General features: G+C 35.6%; 1 protein-coding gene across 4 annotated transcripts in view; it reads right to left on the bottom strand.

Annotated features, from left to right (window-relative positions):
- SMG1 (SMG1 nonsense mediated mRNA decay associated PI3K related kinase) overlaps positions 1 to 25,577 on the bottom strand; it is a 143,434-nt gene that overhangs the window by 68,903 nt on the left and 48,954 nt on the right. For 3 of the 4 annotated variants that reach the window (XM_037815432.1, XM_037815433.1, XM_037815431.1), the window contains 19 exons: positions 24,774 to 24,899; positions 24,274 to 24,346; positions 21,734 to 21,831; positions 20,006 to 20,179; positions 17,595 to 17,819; positions 11,512 to 11,613; positions 10,536 to 10,805; positions 8,811 to 8,941; positions 8,483 to 8,644; positions 8,013 to 8,131; positions 7,449 to 7,536; positions 7,232 to 7,333; positions 6,591 to 6,731; positions 5,800 to 5,999; positions 5,201 to 5,397; positions 4,867 to 5,031; positions 4,028 to 4,182; positions 2,311 to 2,453; positions 1,952 to 2,153 (listed from right to left, as the gene is read on the bottom strand). In XM_037815432.1, the coding sequence (XP_037671360.1) occupies positions 1,952 to 2,153; positions 2,311 to 2,453; positions 4,028 to 4,182; positions 4,867 to 5,031; positions 5,201 to 5,397; positions 5,800 to 5,999; positions 6,591 to 6,731; positions 7,232 to 7,333; positions 7,449 to 7,536; positions 8,013 to 8,131; positions 8,483 to 8,644; positions 8,811 to 8,941; positions 10,536 to 10,805; positions 11,512 to 11,613; positions 17,595 to 17,819; positions 20,006 to 20,179; positions 21,734 to 21,831; positions 24,274 to 24,346; positions 24,774 to 24,899 (2,873 nt within the window). Of the gene's footprint in view, positions 1 to 1,951; positions 2,154 to 2,310; positions 2,454 to 4,027; positions 4,183 to 4,866; positions 5,032 to 5,200; positions 5,398 to 5,799; positions 6,000 to 6,590; positions 6,732 to 7,231; positions 7,334 to 7,448; positions 7,537 to 8,012; positions 8,132 to 8,482; positions 8,645 to 8,810; positions 8,942 to 10,535; positions 10,806 to 11,511; positions 11,614 to 17,594; positions 17,820 to 20,005; positions 20,180 to 21,733; positions 21,832 to 24,273; positions 24,347 to 24,773; positions 24,900 to 25,577 lie in introns of those variants that run through there. The other variant, XM_037815434.1, reaches the window with a different exon arrangement.

The raw sequence follows: 25,577 nt of genomic DNA, 5'->3' as shown, positions 1-25,577 counted from the left end.
CCCACTGTGTAACTTCCTCTGTGTAACCTCCTTAGCCAGCACTGGAAATGCCCAGCACTTGACTTATTCTACACTTGCTTCCACCTTAATAAGCTCTACACCTGGATCAATGCAACTACTGGCTTCTTAGGTAAGCCTTAATTCTGGGCACTGATGAAATGCTGAAGTTTGGTGACCAACATTTCTATCTTTTCTGGCACTAAAGGGTCTTGAGTCCTCTCCAGTGGCCGGCCCTACTTAGTTCCCTCTGGGGTTTTAATAAATTTTTTCCACTATGCTCTATAATGCCCTCACACTTTCAGCTAATGATTGGCTCCTCAGGAAAAAACCAGAGCATTTAATATCCTCTACCCTTATCCCCAGTTCACCATTCACTCCCAAAACTCAGTGTCTGTACCCAATTTAAACTGCTTTCCTTATCCTATTCCTTCAATCTCTGCTTTCTAATGGTTCCTTGTCTTCCCCTTTGCCAAAAAAACACTTAATTACTCCAATATCTAAAACACAGACAAAATATTCTTCTCCAGCCACAGCTTCCTCTCTTGTACTTCAAGAAAATCTCATGACCAAATAACCTACCAAAAGCTTCTCACTTTCAAATTTCTCCACTAGTCAATATTATTCAACTTTTCACAGATGGCTTCCTCTCCCATCCCTTAACGTAAGATGCTGACCTTGGTCCACTTTCCCTTTCACTCACTACTCTCCAGAGCAGTATCTGTAGTTTAGTTACACAAAGACTCTGGAGTTAATAAGAATGAAAAGGAAAGAAGGCCTTTAATTCCTACACATAAACTGATGATCCTCAAATCTCTCTCTGGCTTACTTTTCTCCTTAGTTCCAAAGCCAAGACTTAACTGCTTAAAAAACAATCTCATCTGTATGTTTCTCACACATTTTAGACATGCTCTGTTGTTCCTTGTGTGTTCCCTACTTCAATCAATAGTATCTTTTCTCCTCCCTCTACCTTCATACCCACAAATCAGTGGTGGTATCCCACTCTTGCTCTCCACCTTCAGTTTCTTCACAGCACAGCAGGGTGAACCACTAAGTCAGATCATGCCATTCCTCTGCTCAAATCCTACCTGTGATTTTCTTAGAGCAAAAATATTTACCATGGTTCCCAGCTGCCCTTACTTCCTATTATTCAGTTTGCTCCAATCACACTGGCCTCCCAGCCATTTCTAGAACACTCCAAAGTCAGTTCCCTCAAATCTATGCTCAAAAGGCACCCTGATGGGCATTCTCAAACCCTGTGCATCTGTCTGTGTAACTTCCCCTTGCTAGAATGCCAGCTCCTCAAGGGTTAGAATTCACTTCTGTTTTATGTACTGCTGTATCCCGCTGACTGCCATGTAGTAGGTGTTCAGTTAAGAAATTACCCGTTGACCTGATTACTCTCTAGAAGCTGAGCCCAGTGATGGCAGGGATAGCATACAAAATCTAATGATCGTTCTCTTCCACCCAAGTACATGGGACACAGTGAGTACTCAAATGTTTACTTAAGAGACTGTAAACACACAGAGGAAAAAGACAAAAAAAAGGGAATTTATTTTGCAAATGTTCATGAACTCTATCCTCTTAAGGATAAATTATATTTAAACCTAATTTAGAAATAAAGCCATCAAATGTGATCCTTTCCAAAGCACTGACAAATTTCTCTTTATATGCACTTTGGCTATAAGTTTTAGAACAACAGGCTCTAAGAAACAATTACACATGACTCTCAAGAGCCAATAAGTCTGTTTTCCATTGTACAAATACCTTCCTCACTTATGTTGGTTTCATCCCTTTTAAAATGACAGCTTTATTGGAACTACAACGATTTTGGCATTAGTAGATAACATCAATTTTAATATTTTCCTGCCATAGAGGAAGACTTTATAGTTATTGAAAAATTTTTAAACTGGGTTAAAACCCATAATTGATAATTGAAAAAAAAAATTCTTACTTTATATAGTTGAAATCAGCTTTTAGGTTGAGGGAAGTACTACTGGTACTCTTTTTCAAGTCGTGGATAGCATTCTGCCATTCCTGCACAGCAGCCCAATCAGCAATTGAAATGTAGCACTCACATGCTTTATTTCCCAAGTAATTTATAACCTCAGGGGAGGAGTCAGATGGTTTGGACAGAACAGTTTTTCTGGATTCACCTGAGGGAAAGTATTTTATAAAATAAAAAAAGAGATCCAGAGCAGTTACAAATATTTCAAAGAGCAAAGAGACCCAAGAATACACAGTAAGATCATCAGAACGAAATATTTAACTACAGCTTTTGATTTGTTTGATTTAAGTACACCAAATGCTCACCATTCAGAGAATGCTTGGGACTGGCACTGTTACGCCCAGAGTTGGCCAGTGTGAGGACAGATTTGTCAAAGCCAGAGATGCAGCAGTCAGCGCCTGTCATGGCACACAGGTGCTCCTGGTACTCCACAGAAGCCTTTTCAAACCTTATACACAAATCAAAGCCATCTTATTTTAAGTACTTTACATATGTCATTAAAAAAAAAAAAAAAAACTGGTGAAAAAATGGAATATTCTGTAAATTGAACTGAGACGATGAGTTAATTATTTGGGAGAGGGAAGAATCAAATTATATCTCTTCCTTACAACAAATTAAAAATTTGAAGATAGCTAAATGTAAGAGAAAAAAGATAACATTAAATAACTTGCAGAATATACTGGTAAATATCAAACGTCAATGTACAGACTATCAAACCTCAATGGACAGAAAGGGTACATAGAAGGATGAAGGCAAAAAAAAAAAAAAATCCACAAAGTAACAGATTTAACTTGACATACTAATTTGACACTTCTGGGTATCAAAAAACATCATAAACATTAGAAACAAATTACAAATCAAGAAATTATAGCATCAACAATCTTAATACAATAAAATTTCATAGATTATTAAAAGAAAAGTGACAGAGGCCATAAATACATTAATCCTTCTTCAAAAAATCACAAATGACCAATATAATGTGGAGAAAGCTCTTCTATTAGTCATTAGTAAATAAAGAAATGTAAATTAAAACAAATTTTTTCACTGATGACTGTGGCAGGGTTCTCGTTTCTCAGTGACTCACAAAGGTACAGGGAAGGGGGTACTCAAAAGAACCACTGTTCTGTAGGACAAATTAGCACTAGTATGCATCATAAACGTTATGGTCTATAACCTTTCTCCTAGAAAATCAATTTGTAGGAATGAATTAAAAGAAAATAATCAGAAATATGAACAGAAATTTAAATACCATGGTGTTCATGAGAGCATTAGGATTATTAGTAAAAAACCATTAGAAACAACCTTTATGTCTAACAATAAGGCATGTTAAATTATGGTACAAGCACAAAAAATAAACTGTGCCATTAAAAATCAAGTAGGAGAATATTTAACATAGCAAAATATTGTTAAGGTGAAAAAGCAGGTCACAAAATCCTGTGCCTATATGTACATTGCAATTTCTGTGAAAAGGGAGAAAAATATGTATGAAAGAAAAAAGAACTAGAAAAGCATAGAGACCAACACAAACAAGAGTTAACAGTAGAAAATGGAATGATGAACAGTTCCTTGTTTTTCTCCATTTTCCAGATTTGTTAAAACTGATATAAATTGACACCTACTGATATAGTACATGTTCATCCTGCTAGAGGAACTGAATGAGTCTGAATGAATTCACAGGACTAATGAGCAAGCACTCTCATGATAAAAGGTAATTTGTGCCATACTCCAATGTAGAAGGTTCTCAGCTAAGAATCAAATCCGGAAGTATTTACAAAACAAATAACTGGCAGATCTTATGTTACAGTACAATTTGCTACTAATTATCTAACTAAGTAAGGCACTCAAGTATTGCTGCGAATTAAAAGACAGACTAAGGATGCCTCCTAGTGAAGTGATTTATAGCAAGTGCCAACGGCTGAAATTGAACAAAGCTGTTTTTACATTTAACTACAACACTAGCCACTAATACAAAGAATTGAAACGCAGAGTAACTGTACCACCACTTCCTTCCTTCCAGCTTACCTCCCTTCAGCTTGCTGGGCCACTGAATTAATCCAGAGAAGATTTTTCCCAACAATGGAAGATGACCAGACAGCAATTCCCTGTATAGCTTCAGGACAATGAAGTTCACACAGTGCTTCCACCACCATCATGATAGTTACTTCCAGTTCATTCCCCTGAAAACGGCATGCAGAAAAATTAATCACAGACCTCGATACCATTAAAATTTAAATCCCTACTATATTTAGGACTATTGATAACAAATTAAGAATATCTAACTAAAGTCAAATGTATTTGGCAATGGTATTACATTATTTAGCTTAAAATTCTCAAGATTTAACACCATGAGGGTGTTAGTCTTTACCAAAAATGAAAAAAGTTACCCAAACATTTTAACTGTAATATCTGTAGGATTTACAAAAATTAAAGATAAATAACATGAATTAAACAATGATTAACTTCATTTCTTTGAATACTGCTAAGTGAGATTACCCCAATTAGCAAACACTGTACTATTTTTGGATTCAACACCAAATGTTTATTGTGAATCCATCTACATATCTGGAACTGTGCAAGCACGTTTCCATACATTATAAAGATTATTTTCCCTATAGGCAATTTTTTTAGAATTACCATACAGCTCCAATACTTAAATATAAGAAATGCATATTTTCAACATATTCCAAATAAAAAACATAAATAGGTGACTTCATCTCTTACTGCTCTTACAAATATGGATCAAGAACTCTGAAAAATGAATGGAAGTTTTCATTTATTTTATCCATAGATTAAACCATAACAAAGGAACTAAACTCATTTTTCTAATGGATTTAAAATGAATTCCAAACACACCACTTTACCTGAGATAGATTATTTGTCTTCATTTCTGTAAGCAAATCAAAGCCATGTCTCACTGTCACAGCAGGCTGGCCTGCCAACAATCCAACCCTCATGATGGAGAGTCGGATCCGAGTCAGCCAGTCTTGACAAGTCTGGCGATTGGTGTAGAAAAAAGTCCTAATGACCTTTAGAATAAAAGGAAAGAGGAGCTCAGGACTAGTTCAAATTATAAATATACATATCTGAAATACCCATAAATCAAATCACAAGTCTACTGTGATTTCAGCTCTGCACATACCACCAGGTTTGACCATTTAAACTGCTACAAAGCAACACTATCCCATTGAAACCAACCTTGGGAGGTGATGTCAATGCATTAGCACATCCCTCATATGCATTATACATTAATTTTTCCAGATTTTCCAGATACTGGAGAAGAAGAACAAGTCTAAGCTGGTTACTACTGTGGCCTTCATCATTGTCTGCAGTTGTCCACTGATTAACATCTTGATCAGGGTTTAATGTGTGAGCTGCAAGACTTCTAATGATACCTAGAAGCAAAGACAACATTCCAAATCAAAAAGAAATCTTTAAAGATTCTAGAAGTTCTTGGAGATGATTTCACAAATTCACATTTGTCAATTATCTTCTGCATATCCATCATTTAAAAACACAACAAAAATCTTGATATTAAAGATCTTTCATTTTAGGGGAAAACATGTTTTGTTCACACAAATCCCCACGTTTTTGAACAAAAAAGACACCCATGTTGTTGCCAACACAAATACTCAATGAAAGCTTATTCCAACAAATATACCTAAAAGATTAATTGGTAAAATGCCTAAAAAAAAGTAAGTACTTTAAAATCTTTGTTTTAATATTATTTCATTAATTAATAATATCTTGATTAATAAGGCAAAAAAGTATTTGAAAAAGCACAAAGAGTTGATTACCTTCAATTGTCTGGAAGGTATCTTGAGCTCTCCCCAGTGGGGTTCTCAACTTAGAGAGGACTGTGAACTGTGCTGCTTCCCAAATTGCCCACTGCCAAAGAACAGCATCTGTCTTGAGGAGATTTCGAGGAATTGTTGATTGGTCACGCTTATCCAGTCTTTGGCAGCTATAGAATAATCTTTCTAACCAATTGTCCTTCCTGGGAAAAGTAGTTTCATATTTAACAGACAATGACAACTTCATTTTAATAATCCAAAAAGACTGCAAGGGGGATGGGGGGGAGGGGGACTACAATTTTTCCCAAAGGCAAAACCTACGACATGATATTGGGAAGGATCACATTACCACCTGTCATTTTGAGGTCTCTTACAGTTATCTTAAAACAAGACAGGGTATGGTGTGGATAGATTATTAGAGTAAATGGTATCAACAATTTAGCTATCAGGATAAAACTCATTTGCTACAGACAAACATCTTTAGCATATCTAGACCCCCAGGCTCCTCTCCAAAGCATGGGCGACTATATCAGATCTATTAACAACCACAATTCAGCACTCAATTTCAAAGACCACTTTTGTTTCTTCAGAAGCTATCTCTACAGCAGTTCTTTCAACTGCAGAAAACTAAAGTAACCCATCAGAGAAAAATGTCATTTTCCAGCCCCGCTACCCCACATGTGGGTAATGTGAATTTGTAACATATTTTCTCCTCAAAATTGGAAGTAGGATCAAGATATTCAAGATTTTCATATTATTTTTTGATGAACTGGTCAAAGAAATAAATGCCTTACCCTGTTCTATGAGAGTTCCCATATAAAATAAAACTAATAACATCAGAGAAATCTTGAGGGTGGAATGTGTTACTTGGTGCTTTACTCATGTGACTTCTTAATGCTAAAGAAATTTCTTGAATTTCTGTGTGATTGTTATTGCTGTAGACAGAAAACAAAGTCATTGTTACACAAAATGTTTTAATTAAAAGGTTACTGCATACCACAAATGGGTTATTTGCTTGTTAACTAAATTAAAAGTAACAAATATAATAAAATTAAGACTTTTACATGGACACAGACGTCATCGCAACTTCAACATTTTAGGTTCTTAAAGCTCCCAAATCAACTTAAAAACAATAAAAGATTACAATTCAGTTTTTGAAATATCTGAACCATCAGGCAACACATTTTTGTATCATATGAATTATCTGACCCTCAGGCTCATAAAAAACAGGCAATTCTGCTATTTTCTTCCAAACTTATACAATTTGAACCCTTAACATCACTTTAACCAAGAAGACACTCTGTATAAGATGTGACATTGATTTACTAATTGTCATATTTAGGCTCTTTGTCTTTTCCTAAACAAGACTATTACTAGGCAGTAAAAAAAAAAAAAAAAAAAAAAAAGTATCTTTGCTCCAAAACAACTGTTTTACCTTAGGACAACATCTAAAGGAACTGACTTCAACAGTTTTCCAAATGCTTGTCGAATACGAGTTCCACTATGGACCAGCTGAACCCGACAAACGTCCACACATCTAAAAAAAAAACAAAGAAAAAAGAAAAAAGAAAAAAAAGAAATAGAATATGCAGGTGTGGTAGTAGTTCCAAGTTATTAAGGCAGGGTGGAAAGGTATGCTCTTTAGTACACACCTCTGTAAAAGATCATCTGGCAAAGAAGAGGACAGAGCATGTAGACTGCTGCAGGCTTGCAGACAGATATTCACATCTTCAACAAGAGCTATTAAAAATTAAAAGATAGCTACTTTCAGCATATCAAAAGATATTATATGCAGTCTGTCATATTTTCTGAACTCATTCATTCATTCAACAAATAGTTAATGCCTACTATGGACTAGGCATTGCTTGAATGGAACCATTACTAGCAGCAACATTCAGAGATGGTATATTCAAACAAAATCCACTTAAAGGGACTAGTCACCCAAACCTATTTTTAAGGGAAATTTTTAAAGTACATGGAATGTAGTAAACTTTCACCAAAGTTTTAAAATGTGACAATCACTTAAAACAACTTAGGTATGCTATTTTTCAAATACTAAGAATGAAGAAAAATTAAGACTGATTAAGCATCTGTCATTAAAATAGGGATTATACATTTTCATGCCAGGAAATGTGCTCAAGTGACTACCTTCTCCCATTACCAAAGATCTCTTTTTAAGGCTTGGTTAATAAAATTAAAAAGTTACAGAATCTTACTGTTGGCTAAAAGTCCTTTGCAAAACTTATGGAAAGATGGAAGAGAGAATAAAGGTGCATATGTTTCAGATTTCTTCATTAAAACAGCCACTTCCAAAGCCCAGGTCATTAAAAGTTTCCTGAAACACGAAATATACAGGTGACATTACATTTTTAAAAATTAAAAAACAAAACACTTTTAAAATCCTATTCTTCTTCTTGGTTTTCTTTTTGTTTTCCAAATATCTCAAGTGATAAACAAAAATTCAAACTATAGAGGTTATTTTGTCAAAAGGGTTGCATGTCTTTTAAGAAAATGTCCCCAGACTAGTATAAATTGTAGCAAAAAACATTAAATAAACCCAAATTTTAAAGTGTTTCCCAAGACTGCTCTAGCCCACCTCCATATTCTATGTTTCTTATTCTCAAATTACAAAGCCAAACTAATAAAAGTCAGAAACAGTTGTTAATATAAAATATTTCTTAGGTACCTTGTGTCCTGGTTAAGGTTATCTTTCTTAAGCAATATTCCCAGAAGATTTAATATAATTGAGAAATGTTTTTTTGTAGCTGTAGTTACAGTGCTAATCACGGCTCCATCAAACAAAGAAGGGGATGAAGAACTAAGACTACTAGATATAAAATGATCGTGCCTGAAAGACAAAGTATGGATCATCTTTCTTTTTTAATTAAAAAAAAAAATGCAATTCCAAAGTTAAATCAACACAGAGCTTTTAAAATCTATATTTAAAGGGCCCTTTTCCCCTATAAAACAAAACATTTTTTTTTCTTCTTAATAAGTATTTGTAAACATAGTACCTGGTACAATGAGAATACAACGTGTAAAGCACTGCATACTGAATGGCAGGGAAGTGAACAGCCAGGTCCCCATGTACAACCATCAGATTCTTACTCAGGAGTGCAAATACAGTTGGAGACAGCGCCCACATCTGATGAAATACAAGAGAAAATAAGTGTTTGGCTCCCCCATGTCTGACACAGGAATAAGCATATGAATAGCCTACTCTTCAAAATAACTGTTTAGACATTTTTTAAAATTACAATCATAGATTTAAATGTGGGAACGATCTAGTAGACTAACCTGGGGGTCAGCAAACATATTTTATAAAGACATAATAGTAAATATTTTAGGCTCTGCAAGCCACACAGCATCTGTCACATGTGGCAACTCCTCAACTCTGCCACTGCAGTGAGAAAACAGTCATAGACAAAACATAAATGACTGACAGTGGCTATGTTCCAATAAAACTTTCTTTACAGAAACAGGTGGCAGTGTGGTGATGGTTGCATAACTCTGAATATACTAAAAATAACTGAATTATGCACTTTAAATAGATGAATTATATGGTATTTAAATTGTATCTCAATAAAACTGTTAAAAACAAAACAATACAACAAGTGGGCTGGATTTGGCCCACAGGCTGTAGTTCGCTGAGCCCTGGCCTAAACAAAGTTCTTCGTACCTACTGGTGTAGTGTACTCCATTTCCTCAATGTTTCCTATATTGCAAACGGCAAAGTATTCCATCCAGTGTGGAAAAGAAGTAAACCTTGCCACTCTGTGCCTGTTCCATCCTTCCCTTTTCCCTTCTTGTGCTAGGATATTCCATTCTACCTGACTATCCCATTCCTATCCCTTCCTTCTTGCTTCCCACATTGCAGGACATAAACCTCTAACTAAAATTTGCCTCAAAAATGAAAATTGAGAGTATAAAGAAAGGAAGAGTTTACTATAGTCTTTACACATAAGCCATAACCAGCCATAAGCAAAGGAACAGCTATCGAGTGACACAAGTAGACAATCTAATCAAACAATAATGGAAAGCATATAAGAATAAAAGGTCAATTTTTTAGTTTTCCCTCCCTTCTCTCTTAGAAAATTTTAACCCTTAACTATAGTCCATTACTTCCTATTAGAAATAATGTTTTTCAACTTGACAAGATCCAATAGGAGGAAGAAATATATAAACCATAATTATAATCAAAATAGTCAAAATTATCTATAATTATAAACAAAAAACAGGGCTACTTAGTTTCTTATAGGAAAAAAAATCTTTGCTTTCCCAAACAAAGAATTAATGAATGCTTCTAGAGTAAAGCAGACAGCCAAAAAGAAAGACCATATGTAAGTACTAACTTTAGTGGAGGGAAGGAGAAACACGGTAGAGGAAGAAGAAAGGGACTACGTATTAAAAGAGTTGTACAAATTTGAGCTGTGGAAAACATCGACAAATTTTCTGAAAGCATGGCAGAGTAAGTTCAAGAAACTCATAAAAAGACATTTCCCAGAAAATAAAACCAATATTTTAAAAATCCTATCAACAGGTGTCAAAGAAAAAGAAGAGAGCTAAACATAATGGCAAGAAAATATTGCTGCCAATTTTATTTATTTAGGTATGTCCTAAATATGGCCTTTTGTTATACAGGGATTCTGCAGAAACAGTGACGTGATGGTAAATGAAATGCATAAATGCTGTAAATGATGGCTTAACTGCAGAAAAACAAAGTTATTACAAAGACTCACCCCAATCAGTGAGTTTTTGGCATTTCCAATTGTGGTCAGGGCACTGAGATCAAATATAACTACAAATTTTGCATTGTCTACATTGAATACATGATTCTTAAAAGCCTCGTGTTGTATTTCAGAACAAGCATCAGAAAGTTGCAGACTATGTAGCAGATTGTTTAGGGCACAAGTCATTTCTCCCAAAATTAACTTATAGGCAGTCTCCAAAACAGGAATATTCTTCAGGCCAAGCACTGCTTGATAAACAGCATGAGCTACAGCAACAACCTTAAAAAGAGAAAATTAGTGAAATAACTAAAGGGAAAATGTTCTATAATTATATGGAAAATAAATCACTATTCACACAGGGATGACTATGCAAATTAATTTAAGATTGATAAATTCACTGTCAAGAAGAGCAAAGATCTGAACTTAAAAAACAAAAAAAACCTTAAGGAACCAACACAGATCATCAAGTTTTTAAATCTGTAAAGCTTTATTACATATAATGGATATCTTAATTAAAATTAGAAATATGAAATCTGTTAAATGGCCATTTTTAAACAAAAACAGCCAATATTAAAACATATATACAAACAGGGATTTAAGACCAATTTTCCTACATCTGCTGGAAAAGTCCATGGTGGGTTTGATCAGGAGTCAGTCGAGAAGCTTAAAATAAAGTTATATTTACTACATACACAGTACTGCTGAATTTATACTTTATAAATGCATTTGCTTGTTTTATGTTTATGAAAATTTATTAAAACAAATTCAATAAAAACAAATGATGGCTATCCTGAATAGAGCATTTTGTACATCACTCATCAAGGTACACAGTATGACAATGAACAAATACAAGTTAAAAAAAATCATTATAATCACTGTATTCTAAAGTGAAACATTCATTTCACTTATGCAATCCACTAAACAACACAAGTTAAACTCTTCAAAGACTTAAATTATTAAAACTCAGTATCAGTGTATCACTTACCTCTTTTTCTTTATGATAACGCAAAAATAGTAGTTTAGATGACGGTATAAACAGCTTTTCTACAAATGATGATGGCAGTTTTGTATTTATCTGTTCAACAATCTAAAAGAATAAAATAAAAAGTAATATGTCCAAGCTATATTTTATAAAGGCCTTAACACTGTGCCACTGAAATGTTTAGCTATCTCACAGGATGCACATATTTACACTTAAACTTACATAGCATATTTTACATTGGCAAAGGGAGGTGTAACTTTGGCAGACATGCTCAGAAGAATGCCATCTAGAATTTGCTTTGAAATAATTCAGTTGGATGGAGGGTAGTCAGGAGGAGACAGGAGTCACGGGCCTAGATGAAACCAGATGGGCCATGTGTTTTTTTTTTTTTGTTTTTTTTTTTTGCTATTGAAAATGGTATCTTTTTCTTGAGTGTCTCTTCAGTTTGTTCATTTCTAGCATATAGAAACATTACTGACTTATGTGCATTAATCTTGGATCCCGCTACTTTGCTAAATTTATTAGCTCTAGTAGCTGTATCGTCGATTTCTCAGGGTTTTCTAGATATAAGATCATATCTTCTGCAAACAATGACAGTTTTACTTCTTCTTTTCCAATTTGGATGCCTTTTATTTCTTTGTCTTGCCGGATTGCCCTGGCTAGCACTTCCAGCACAATGTTGAATAACAGTGGTGATAGCGGGCATCCTTGTCTTGTTCCTGATCTTAGAGGGAAGGCTTTCAGTCTCTCACCATTGAGTACTATGCTGGCTGTGGGTTTTTCATATATGCTCTTTATCATGTTGAGGAAGTTTCCTTCAATTCCTACCTTTTGAAGTGTTTTTATCAAAAAGGGATGTTGGATTTTGTCAAATGCTTTTTCAGCATCTATTGAGATGATCAATTGATTTTTCCCTTTCGAGTTTTTAATGTGTTGTAATACATTGATTGTTTTTCTTATGTTGAACCATCCTTGCATGCCTGGAATGAACCCCACTTGGTCATGGTGTATGATTTTTTTAATGTGTCTTTGGATTCGATTTGCAAGTATTTTGTTGAGGATTTTTGCATCTATATTCATTAGGGAGATTGGCCGGTAGTTTTCCTTTTTTGTAGCATCTTTGCCTGGTTTTGGTATTAGATTGATGTTAGCTTCATAAAATGAGTTAGGTAGTGTTCCATTTTCTTCAATGTTTTGAAAGAGTTTGAGTAAGATTGGTGTCAGTTCTTTCTGGAAAGTTTGGTAGAATTCCCCTGTGAAGCCATCTGGCCCTGGGCATTTATTTGTGGGAAGATTTTTGATGACTGATTGGGTCTCTTTGCTTGTGATGGGTTGGTTGAGGTCTTCTATTTCTTCTCTGGTCAGTCTAGGTTGTTCATATGTTTCCAGGAAATTGTCCATTTCTTCTACATTGTCCACTTTGTTGCCATACAGTTGTTCATAATATCCTCTTATAATTTTTTTAATTTCTTCAGGATCTGCAGTTATGTCACCTTTTTCATTCATTATTTTGTTTATATGGGTCTTCTCTCTTTTTGATTTTGTCAGTCTAGCTAGGGGCTTGTCAATCTTGTTGATCTTCTCAAAGAACCAACTTTTGGTGATATTTATCCTCTCTATTGTTTTTTTGTTCTCTATGTCATTTATTTCTGCTTTAATCCTTGTTATTTCTTTTCTTCTACTTGGTTTAGGATTGGTTTGCTGTTCGTTTTCTAGCTTCTTCAGTTGATCCATTAGTTCTTTGATTTTGGCTCTTTCTTCCTTTTTAATATATGCGTTTAGTGCTATAAATTTCCCCCTTAGCACTGCTTTTGCTGCATCCCATAGGTTTTGGTATGTTGTGTTCTCATTTTCATTCGTCTCTATATATTTAGCAATTTCTCTTGCTATTTCTTCTTTAACCCACTGATTGTTTAGGAGTGTGTTGTTTAGCCTCCAGGTATTTGTGAATTTTCTAAGTCTCTGATGGTTATTGACTTCTAGTTGTATTCCATTGTGGTCAGAGAATGTGCTTTGAATAATTTCAATCTTTTTAAATTTATTGAGGCTTGTTTTATGTCCCAGCATATGATCTATTCTGGAGAAAGTTCCGTGAGCACTAGAAAAGTATGTGTATCCTGGTGATTTGGGATGTAATGTCCTGTATATGTCTGTTAAATCTAATTCATTTATCAGATTGTTTAGGTTTTCAATTTCCTTATTGGTCTTCTGTCTGGTTGATCTATCTATAGGAGAGAGTGATGTGTTGAAGTCTCCCACAATTATTGTGGGAACATCAATTGCTTCCTTTAGTTTTGTCAGTGTTTCTCTCATGTATTTTGTGGCACCTTGATTGGGTGCATAGACATTTACGATTGTTATTTCTTCTTGCTGAATTGCCCCTTTTATTAGTATGTAGTGGCCTTCTTTGTCTCTCAAAACATCCCTGCATTTGAAGTCTATTTTATCTGAGATTAATATTGCTACACCTGCTTTCTTTTGGCTGTAGCTTGCATGAAATATTTTTTTCCATCCTTTCACTTTCAGTTTCTTAGTGTCCCTGTGTCTAAGATGAGTCTCTTGTATGCAACATCTTGATGGTTCATTTTTTTTGATCCATTCTGCGAATCTATATCTTTTAATTGGGGAGTTTAATCCATTTACATTCAACGTTATAACCGTGAAGGCATTTCTTGAATCGGCCATCTTATCCTTTGGTTTATGTTTGCCATATTTTTCCCCTCTGTCTATTAATATCCTTTATTGTACCCATACCGAACCTCTTTAGTACTGAACCTTTCTCCAAGTCTCTCTGTCCTGTCTTTGTTTCTCTGTCTGTAGGGCTCCCTTTAGTATCTCCAGTAGGGCAGGTCTCTTGTTAGCAAATTCTCTCAGCATTTGTTTGTCTGTGAAAAATTTAAGCTCTCCCTCAAATTTGAAGGAGAGCTTTGCTGGATAAAGTATTCTTGGCTGGAAATTTTTCTCACTCAGAATTTTAAATATATCGTGCCACTGCCTTCTTGCCTCCATGGTGGCTGCTGAGTAGTCACTACTTAGTCTTATGCTGTTTCCTTTGTATGTGGTGAATTGCTTTTCTCTTGCTGCTTTCAGAACTTGCTCCTTCTCTTCTGTGTTTGACAGTGTGATCAGTATATGTCTCGGAGTGGGTTTATTTGGATTTATTCTATTTGGAGTTCGCTGAGCATTTATGATTTGTGTATTTATATTGTTTAGAAGATTTGGGAAGTTTTCCCCAACAATTTCTTTGAATACTCTTCCTAGACCTTTACCCTTTTCTTCCCCTTCTGGGACACCAATGAGTCTTATATTTGGACGTTTCATATTATCTATCATATCCCTGAGGTCCATTTCAAGTTTTTCAATTTTTTTCCCCATTCTTTCTTTTATGCTTTCATTTTCCATTCTGTCATCTTCCAGGTCACTGATTCGTTGTTCAACTTCCTCTAGTCTTGTACTATGAGTGTCCAGAATCTTTTTAATTTGGTCAACAGTTTCTTTAATTTCCATAAGATCATCCATTTTTTTATTTAGTCTTGCTATGTCTTCTTTATGCTCTTCTAGAGTCTTCTTGATTTCCTTCATATCCCGTACTATGGTCTCATTGTTCATCTTTAGTTCTTTGAGTAGCTGCTCTAGGTGCTGTGTCTCTTCTGGTCTTTTGATTTGGGTGCTTGGGCTTGGGTTATCCATATCGTCTGGTTTTTTCATATGCTTTATAATTTTCTGTTGTTTTTGGCCTCGTGGCATTTGCTGAACTTGATAGGGTTCTTTTAGGGTTTGTACACCTATTGAAGTCCTTATCTCTAATTTATGAGATCTACAGCTTCGTGGAGTACACTTTCTCTAACTAACCAGCAGGTGGCGTCCACGAGCCACCTGTTCTCCAGAAGCCAGTTCTCCCCTGCTTAGCCTTTTTTTTGAGTGGGGGAGTGAGTCTTGTGGGGCCCAATTGGTGTACCAAGCTTGCGTGTGTAGTTGGTGTTGCCTGCCCTGTATGTGGGGCGTGTTTCTGGGCAGTCGGGGAGAGGGGGTGGTGCTAACAATCAAATCTCCCTGGTGATCCTAGAGTTTTAAAGCTGCTGCAATAGTCTAATCCTTCAGTTCAGTCCTGCCACAGTTTGTCTCTGCCACTGACCCACAAGTCCTTGGTATTGGCGTATGGCTCCTGAGACTTGCAAGTGGGCCCCTCTTCCAGGTTGTGCACCCCGGGTCCTCTGTTGAGGGATGACTGTGCTATGTCACAGGTGAGTGCCGTCCCCCCAGCGCAGTTCTGGGCTGCTGGGCTGTGTAGGGAGGCTCCCAGTCTGCTGAACTGATGGCTGAATGGGGCTTTGTTAATTCACACTGCTCCACCTTCCCAACTCTGGGACAATCAGCTGAGGTTGCAGGGAAGGCTAATGTCCACGCCCAGTTTTGTGGTGTGTGCCTGTTATTTGAAGCCCTTCCGTCACACTGGGTTGTCTGGGGCAGCTCTGGGCTATGGGGCTGGCGATGGGCAGGAGTGTTTCCTGTCCACCAGGATGGTGGCTGTGAGCGGACACCCCCCTTTTCTTGGGAAGTTGTGGTGTTTAGTGAATTTTCTCAGCCACTGGATTATTGCCTTTCGTCTCAGAGCTCTCTTAGTTCTGCTCTTGACTTGACGTGCCCAAATTGAAAGTCTCTGAAGCTTTCTGTATTGGGCTTCTTAGAGTAATTGTTTTAGAAAAAGAAAAAAGGATTAAAAAAAAAAAAAAAAAAAAAGGGCCCTCCTCAGAGATCTAATGGGTTATTGAAATGCTAAGAGACAAAGCAACCAGGGCCATTAAGGAAAGGTCCACAGGGCAGAGAGATCGGCTTTTCTTCGGGATTTGCATATGCGCCTTAGGGCCTGAGCTCCGCCCTTCCCCTTTCTGTGTTCACCAGAACTCCAAAAATCCTCTGCTTTTATTTCGGAGTTTTTCGTGTTGTTTTTTTTTTTCTATGCCTGTCTCCTCTCTGCTGGGCTGGCTGCTCTCAGATTCTCTGGTCTGGTCTCAGTCTATCTATGGTTGGAGTCTGGATCAGTAGAATGAGTTTCCGATAAGAGCAGCCACTGCAGTTCTCCCTTCTTCTTCCCGGAGCTGACAGCCCCTCCTCCCACGGGACTGAGCCTGGCAGGGAGGGGCGCGGGTCCCCTGGCCGCAACAACTTACAGATTTCGCTGATCTCAGCAGTTTGACGTTTTCATGAGCGTTGTATGAAGTATGCCCAAAGTCAGATTGCTCTGTGGTGTCCAGTCCACGCAGTTCCTGGCTTTCTACCTACTTTCCTGGAGGAGTAACTAAAACATACAGCTCACCAGTCTGCCATCTTGCCCCGCCTCCTGGGAACTCTTTTATATGACTCCAGTGATTCAGTTAAGACCCACCCTGAATGGGTGGGGTAACACCTCCACAGAAATGATCCAATCAAAGCTCTCACTCATAGATGATTGAGTCACAGCTCCATGGAAACACTCAATCAAAAGATTCCAACCTAATCAACACTAATACATCTGCCCCCACAAGATTGCATCAAAGAACATGGCCTTTTGGGGAACATAATACATCCAAACTGGCACAGGCAGGAATTCCATGTGTTTTTAATTACAGAAGCTAAGAATTAAGAATGTAGAGATTCATTATGCTATTTTCTCTATATATGATTCAAAATGTCCACAATAAAAAGTGGGAGACAAGGGGGATACTTACGGCTAAGCCATAAAAGGAATAAAAACTATAAAAGAAGTTTCATATGGCAACCAAAACCCAATAGGGCCTCTCAAAATAGCTATCAAGTACCTTCTATTATAAAGTATTTACTGGGAGTACTAAAGTACTAGAGTCTGGCATGAAGAAATCTTGTGGAAGGAAAAAAAAAAAAAAAAAAAAAAAAAGTAATGCTATACTGAAACAAGCTTTAAAATCTAAAATAGATACTAAAGCAAAAAAGGCATTCTAGATAAAAATAAGACTAACTCCAAAAAGGCAAAACCCTTCATTTCTTCCACATCAATTTAAATTTAAGAGCCTGAATAAACAAACATATTAAAAAGCAACAACAAAAAAAAATTATAATAATTCACATACCAATGTGAGTAAATTCAAGACTGAGATGATATAATCTGTACCACAAGTCTGGCAATTCTCCAATTGATCTAATCCGTATGTAATGACCATGTCACAATGAATAGTCATGCTAGGATCCAAGCTGCCGAGCAAAACACCAACACACTCATTAGCAGCTGTCAACACAGCCTCAGAAAAAAACACTTGGTTTGCAGCCGTCACACATCTCATTACTCTGTACAGAACCTGCAAATGGGGAAAATAAGCAGTTTTTTAAAAAAATTCACAAGCTTCCACAGCTCAAGAAAATAGTTTCTATTTAATACACTTTCAACTGAAAATTAACTGCTTGCCTTGTCAGCAGTATTTTAATATTCTAGTTCTCAATGGATGAATAATAATTAAGGACATCTCTAGTACAACACACAAGAAATGATCTTGGCTAAAAATTCCAAACCCTCTCTTTCCTTTATACCCTCTTCCTGTCTCCCCAAAGTCACTGAACAGCCTGAAGCTCAGAATTTTTATAATCATGAAATACACCAAAATTTAGAGCAGTAACAGTATTAACAACACAGGAATAACTTGCCCACACTAACTGCAATCTTGTTCTTGAGCTTATTGGTAATCAATCTTTTCACACTAAATATCCCAGCTCGTGCATTGATAAAAGAAAATATTTTCATTCTTACCATATAATATCTATTTGATGTTACAAAAATTATGTAATTTTCAACAGAAGAAACACTAAACTATAATGGACAATATTTATTTACTAAATCTGTAATAAATGTAAAAATATAGAATGAATTGAAACTGAAAAACATGTCTATAGTATTCAATAACCACTACATTATAGTTGCTGTTTATTTTTTTAATCATTCACAATGGTCTAAAAAGTCTTTAATAAAATAATAAATTTAATATATAACTATCCTGGGAAATGAGTATGTTCCTTTCATTTTGTTTTTCTTCTGAGTTAACTGCCTTATTTCAACACTGGCAACAGTCTTCAAACAACTAAATTTTAAACAACAAAATAAAAAACATTAAACCATTTTGAACAGGTTTAAAATATCAACATGCTAGTTTTAATTATCTTTAGGAGCACACATTTTTATTCAAAATCACATATTAACTTACCAAGAATTAAATATATAACTAACATCTATCTTTTATCTAGCAATGTGTTAAACAAAAGCAAATGCTCCTAAAAGCTAGTCTTATCCTAACAGTAGGCTTTTATTTTATCATTTAGATTAAATCTTTTATCACTGCATCTCACAGATCAGTGGAGCTATATAAATGAGCTGACAGGCAGAGGGGACTCAGTGCAGCTGTGAGTGACATTTTGAAGAGGAGCTACAGCCAAGAGGGACACTTTGAAGAAAGCACAGGAGCTGCAGATGAGAGACAGTTTGAAGACGGCTGTTGAAAGCAGACTCTTGCTCCAGAGAAGGTGAGAGAGGACAAATATCCCAAGTGCAACTAAGAGTGACATTTTTGAGGAACTGCAGCCTAGAGAGGAACGTCCTGGGAGAAAGCCACTTTGAAACAAGAAGTTTGAAGCAGATGCCAGCCACATGCCTTCCCAGCTAACAGAGGTTTTCCGGACACCATTGGCCATCCTCCAGTGAAGGTACCTGATTACTGATGTGTTACCTTGGACATTTTATGGCCTTAAGACTGTAACTGTGTAACCAAATAAACCCCTTTTATAAAAGTCAATCCATCTCTGGTGTTTTGCATTCTGGCAGCATTAGCAAACTAGAACAAATCCACTGATCTCTACCCTCTTATTAAAACACGGTACAATGATTAGTTTATTTCTCATGTCTATTACAGTAAACATTCAGTGGACAGTAATACAGAACAGTCGATATTTGGGGCTGCTTAAGTGTGGCAATATAGCCACCTTCCATAATTGTTCTCAGACTACTACAGATTTTAAATTCTTATATCTTTATAATCCTCTGATAACAGGCTATCAAGCTGTTTCATCCTGTTATGCTCAGAGAAAATGATTTTCTGAGGCTTTCTTTATAATGTAGTATTCCAAATATTTTAAAAAACTTAAAGGAGGTTCAATAATTAAAAAGAAATATTATAATTAATATTAAAATACAAAGAGTAAAAATTTTTAATGAGGTACAAAAAAACAAGAATAAATGAATTTGTGAAGGATCTCCTAAGAGAAAAATTCACGAGCATTATAAAATTCAGAGCGGTCTTTCATTCCTAAGGGAGGGATGTGAGAGGGGGAATGGAACATGGTAGGATTCCTTACTCTTCTGGCTAAGTTGCCACACATACACATATATACATGGTATACAAACAAAGGGCAAACAACATAGTTCACTGAGTATGGAGAAGAATTCACAATACAAAATTTTTTCTTTTCAATGATACTTGAAATTCCTAATGACACTTACATCTGTTACATATGCTTCGGTAATAGGAGGACCTCGAATTGGACTAAAGCGTTCCCCAATGCTCCTCACCACAGTACTGAATACCCGGAGAAGAGCTGCCAGCTTCGGTAATGACACTGATGGAGGAGGAACATCTTCTTCCACTGATTCCCCAGAAGCCACATGGCTGAGGTCCTAGATGTAAATACACAACATTCTTATTTAAGTAGGACACCCTTAAAATTAAAAACAAACAAACAAAAACCACCCCCAATTAAAAGTTCATTAACACTAGAATAGTTTAACAAATAAAGAAAATTTTTGAGAAAAGAAAACATAGGTATCTAAATGTAAAAGTGGGTTTTCTTCCCTAATTAATGAAGTAAGCCAATATTAAGCACAATGGATTAAGGAAATAATTTCTTCTACCAACTCAGATAGGTGCTGGGGAAAAATAAATCCTAGAATATATACTATGGGGTTACATATAGGTATAAAAGAAGCCAGAGCTTTTGCCATTCATGAATTGGTTTATTGTTAAAATCTCATTCTCAGAATTCTTTGAGCCAGTCAGCTCAACAACTACTCCACACCAACACTATGCCCATGAGGCACAAAGGATAGTTAAAAACGTAAAAGACCTGGTCTACAAATTTATAATTTGGCTGGGGAAACAAGACATACTCAAAGAAAAAGATTAGCTAAAGATGGGATATTAGAACGAATTTATCTACATATAAGTAAGCACCAAAACAGTAGAAGAGAATTAGGTCTTATGTATACCAAGGATGAAGAGTCTCTACAAACTAGAATGAGCAGCTTCTGAGAGGCAGATCAGCTTTAAAGGTGAGATAGGAACAAAGACATTCTAGGTGTGGGAGCAAAGAAAAAATGTGGAAGCAAAATATTCCTTTGCTTTTCTCTGAAAGAAAGCAAATAGACTGGTATGGTTAAAAACAGAAAATTCCTTTGGTAATGGATGGTGGTGATGGTAGTACAACATTGTAAGTTTAAGTAATGCCACTGAACTGTACACTTAAAAATGCTTAAAATGGCAAATCTTATATATATATATGTTACCACAATTTTTTTTTTTTACTAAATTCCTGTTGGGTAGAAATAACAAAGCTATAAATAAAAGACGGGAGGCTTGAACACCAAACAAGAATCGTAACAGACCTGGGAAGGAAAGAAACAAAGAGATTCAAAAAGGAGATGGCACCGATTTAAAGCCATGACACCAGGGCCAGGAAAGCCAAGCGCCAATAACAGAGGGTTCAGATTAAAGCTGCCGTACCGTGCCTGTAGAACTGCAGAGGTTTTCAGAAGCCAAGTCTTACTCTCCAAAGCATGATACAAGAGCCCCAGTACATCTAACAGGGAAGTATGTAGGGACTTTTACACAACATCAATTCACCCTACTTTTAAGACTCTTTCGGTGACCAAAAAAAAAGAATGAACTATAGAAAATGTCTTAAGAAAACTACCAGCTACCAAGAGAATTTCAAGCTTTGCAAAAGATTAGGCCTGCAATTTTTCTTTTAGTATTCCAGGTAATGAGTTTCTGCTGGTAATTTAAAAACAACATCTGGGAAAAAAAAAAAATTCAACTATTGCAATAGTTTTGTAACATCTGCTTAAATACCAGGTTTCTGAATTATTTAAAAATATCTCTAACACTGCTTAAGATATTTGCTTTTATTTCTTAACTGAAATTTTTAAAATTAACTTAGCTTTGTATGTACTTGCCTCAGCATACGCCTCCATGTCTTCTAGAAATTGACCAAGAAGAGTGGTAGAAAAGGCAAGATCAGCTACCCAAAATGGCTCCAAACTCTGCAACCACCCTAGGAATTACACAAGAAAATTTGAAAGTATTAAAAAAAAAAAAAAATCCAAATTAAAAAAATATTCAAGAAATGCATATCAAAACCACAATGAGATATCAATTCACACCCACTAGAATGGCTACTACTTTAAAAAAAAAAAAAAAGGAAAATAACAAGTGTTGAAGATGTGGAGATATAGGAAGACTCATTCATTGCTGGTTGGAATGTAAAATGGTGCAGCTGCTGTGAAAGACAGTTTGGCAGTTTCTCAAAAAGTTAAGTACAGAATGACCGTATGACCCAGCAATGCCATGTTTAAGTATATACCCCAAATAACTGAAAGCAGGGACTCAAACAGATATTTTCACATTGATGTTCACAGCAGCATTATTTCCAATTGCCAAAATGTGGAAGCAACCCATGTCTATCAATGGATGAAAGGATAAACAAAATGTGAAATATACATATAATGGAATATTTGCCATAAAGAGGAATGAAGTTCTGATACTTGAGACAACATGGATGAACCCTGAAGACATTATGTTGAGTCAAATAAGCCAAACAAAGGACAAATATTGTATGAACTCAATGATATAAAACAAATTGAATAAGCAAATTCATAGGAGTCAGCAAGTAGAATACAGGTTACCAGGAGCCTAGATGGCAGTAAGAAATGGGTAGTCAATGCTTAATTGGTTCAGAGTTTCTGTTTGGGGTGACAGAAAAGTTTTGGTAATGGGACCACAACATTGTGAATGTAATTAACATCACTGAATTACATATTTAAATGTAGTTAAAAGGGGGAAATTTCAGGAATATTAAGTTACTAGAATAAAAATTCAAAAAATAAAACCATAGGGCTCTATAACACAGTGAACCCTATGCAAACTATAGACTATAGTTAACACTATAATCATTATAACATTGTTTCATCAATTGTACCAAAAGTACCACAGTAATGGAGTGTTAATAATAGGGAAAACGGGGGGCGGGGGGGAAGATAAGAACCTTGCATGCTCTGCATGACTTTTTCTGTAAACCTACTTCTCTAATTAAAAAAAAAAAATACTTTAAGGCATTAAAAAAAAAAAACTCGAGTCTTGTTTTAAAAGGTATGTGGTTTTCAAAAGGGGGATGCAAAATGAGACAGAATAGTTTCAGTGGCTGAGAGATTCCAAATGGAGTCGAGAGGTCACTCTGGTGAACATTCTTGTGCACTATATAGATAGCACCTCTTAGGCTTTAATGTATTGGAATAGCTAGAAGTAAATACCTGAAACTACCAAGCTCCAACCCAGCAGTCTGGACTCCTGAAGACAATTATATAATAATGTAGATTACAAGGGGTGACAGTGTGATTGTGAAGACCTTGTGGATCACACCCCCTTTGTCTAGTGTATGGATGAGTGGAGGAATGGGGATAAAGACTGAAGGACAGGTGGGGTGGGATGGGGGGATGATTTGGGTATTCTTTTTTCACTTTTATTTTTTATTCTTGTTCTGGTTCTTTCTGATATAAGGAAAATGTTCAGGGATAGATTGTGGTGATGAACGCATGACTATGTTGTCATACTGTGGACAGTGGATTGTATATCATTGATCGTTGTATGGTGTGTGAATGTATTTCAATAAAACTGAATTTAATAATAAAAAAAAAAAAAGAAGGTATGTGGTTTTTAAGTTGCCCACCCTTAAAAAATGCCCTAATTTTTAATTAGCACTGTCAATCTGTTGATCATGATTAACCAATGCTTCTATTATGCTGGAGAAATTAAAATGTAAATCTCATGTCCTTATTCTTTAGCAGAATTAGCATCCATATTTTTACTCTACAACATGGCTTAAGTTAAAATGCCACAATCTATCACCAGCCTGGATTTCTAAACCCTGGCCCACAGCTTGCCATCAAAGGTGTGCACTCATCTCCTCAGTGGAAATGGAAGAGAAACACTCTTGGCTACATATCCTATTTTTAGAAGTTTATTGCACTAAATAAACTAAGAGAAATTGTAGCTTCTGGAACAATCTGAAATGTCCAAATGAGTCATGATAGTCATTACCTTAACTCAAACAAAAAATTATTTACTCTTTATGACAATTCTCAAAATTAATCCATATTTTTAAATAACAAAAAATAGAACAAAAAGTCACAAATTTCTAGGCTCTTCCACCCTGCATTCAGGGTACTGCTGCTACGGTATCTTCTTCTACCAGTATACGCTGCTACAAATGACTTGGAATAAAATATTTTCAGTTTCTCACAGGGGCAATATTACAATCTGTACTTACTCTTCCTACCTACTAGTAAGATTTTTCTTTGAAAAGATAAATATGGCTAGCAATTTTAATTTATAATAACCAAAATATTTTTGAGGTGATTAGTTATTTTAGTTATAAAAGAAATAGTATAAAATAGCTTGCTTTGAGGGACCAGCACCCCTTCCCATGGTATTGACTTACCAGACACTTGCTGTGTAAGCGAAGGTTTCTGAGTATGATCTATATGCCATCCGACTAATATATCAACCGTATCCTTGACAAGGGACAAAGAAAGAAGGGGCAAGTCATTTTAAGGTCTTATTGCTATTCCACCTGTGGACTATTTCAGAGAAAAGACCCTAGGAAGGGCATCTGTGGTCTTTCTACCTACTGACATTACCAGAAACTTAAAAAAGAGAAGGAGGACAGAAGAATAATGAAATTGCATTTATGACATTAGTGAAGTGATAAATTTGAGTTTCTTTAAATATCTTAAGGTATCAATGCCAGAAAGAAAAGTACAGGTGGTATTTTTCATAGAAACAGTACTATGGCACCATTCGACTCTGGATCCTCAAATATCTCTGATTATACTCAACAGACCAGAAGCACTATATTTTCTCTGATTCCCCGGTTCCTCACACATACAGCTATGCCCTCACCCCATCATCTGGAAAGAGAACAGACAGGGGAAAACTCACCCTAAAGTTCGTGCTGAAAATATGAGGGTAACATCGAGCCACCAAAAGAATGCACTTAACACATTTGCAAAGTAATTCTGGTGTATCCACATTTTCAAGAATGGACTGCAGGCTGGTCATTACAAGCTTAAAAATAAAAGTTATAAACTGTGAACAATCAACAAAATAGGAAGAAAACAGTTGCATCACTTAACAGTGACTATATCCAAAACTGTTTGTGATACCAAAGAAAGTAAATTCTTTAGTTTTAACTAAAAACAAAAATTTTCTTTAACATTTCATTCCACTAAGATGTTAGCCTGAAAAATACATACTGTTTTCTCTTCTTTTACATCTAATTAACCTTATTCATAAATTTTCCCTTTAATATCATGGATGTGTTTAAATTTCAAATACACAAAGATATGCTTGGGAAACTGTTTCTATAAAGTACCACAATTACTTTCCAATTTAAAATACAGAGAAATTCTACACAACTCATGCTTTAGAATATTAGTACTTGATTCAAATTGTTAACAACTTAGATGAGATTAATATGGCCCACACGTGAATGAAATACGGGCTCATATCATTATATATATATAATTTTTAAATAAAATACAGCATACTATTGATAGAACTTTTACAGCAGTTAAAAATAATTTTTCTCCAAAAAGGAAAAACTCTTCTTTATAGAGAAAATGCTAGAATTAGAAAACCATCATTTACAACAGCCAATATTATAACTGATATAGGCACGAATATCAAGGATGCTAAAATCATTGAGTGAAATATTACTAAAAAAAAGACTATTTAGAAGACCTC

This window comes from Choloepus didactylus, chromosome 21, assembly GCF_015220235.1.
Source record: "Choloepus didactylus isolate mChoDid1 chromosome 21, mChoDid1.pri, whole genome shotgun sequence".
Lineage (NCBI taxonomy): Eukaryota > Metazoa > Chordata > Mammalia > Pilosa > Megalonychidae > Choloepus > Choloepus didactylus.
The sequence above is the reverse complement of the archived record's forward strand: the minus strand, read 5'-3'. Positions and strand labels throughout refer to the sequence as shown.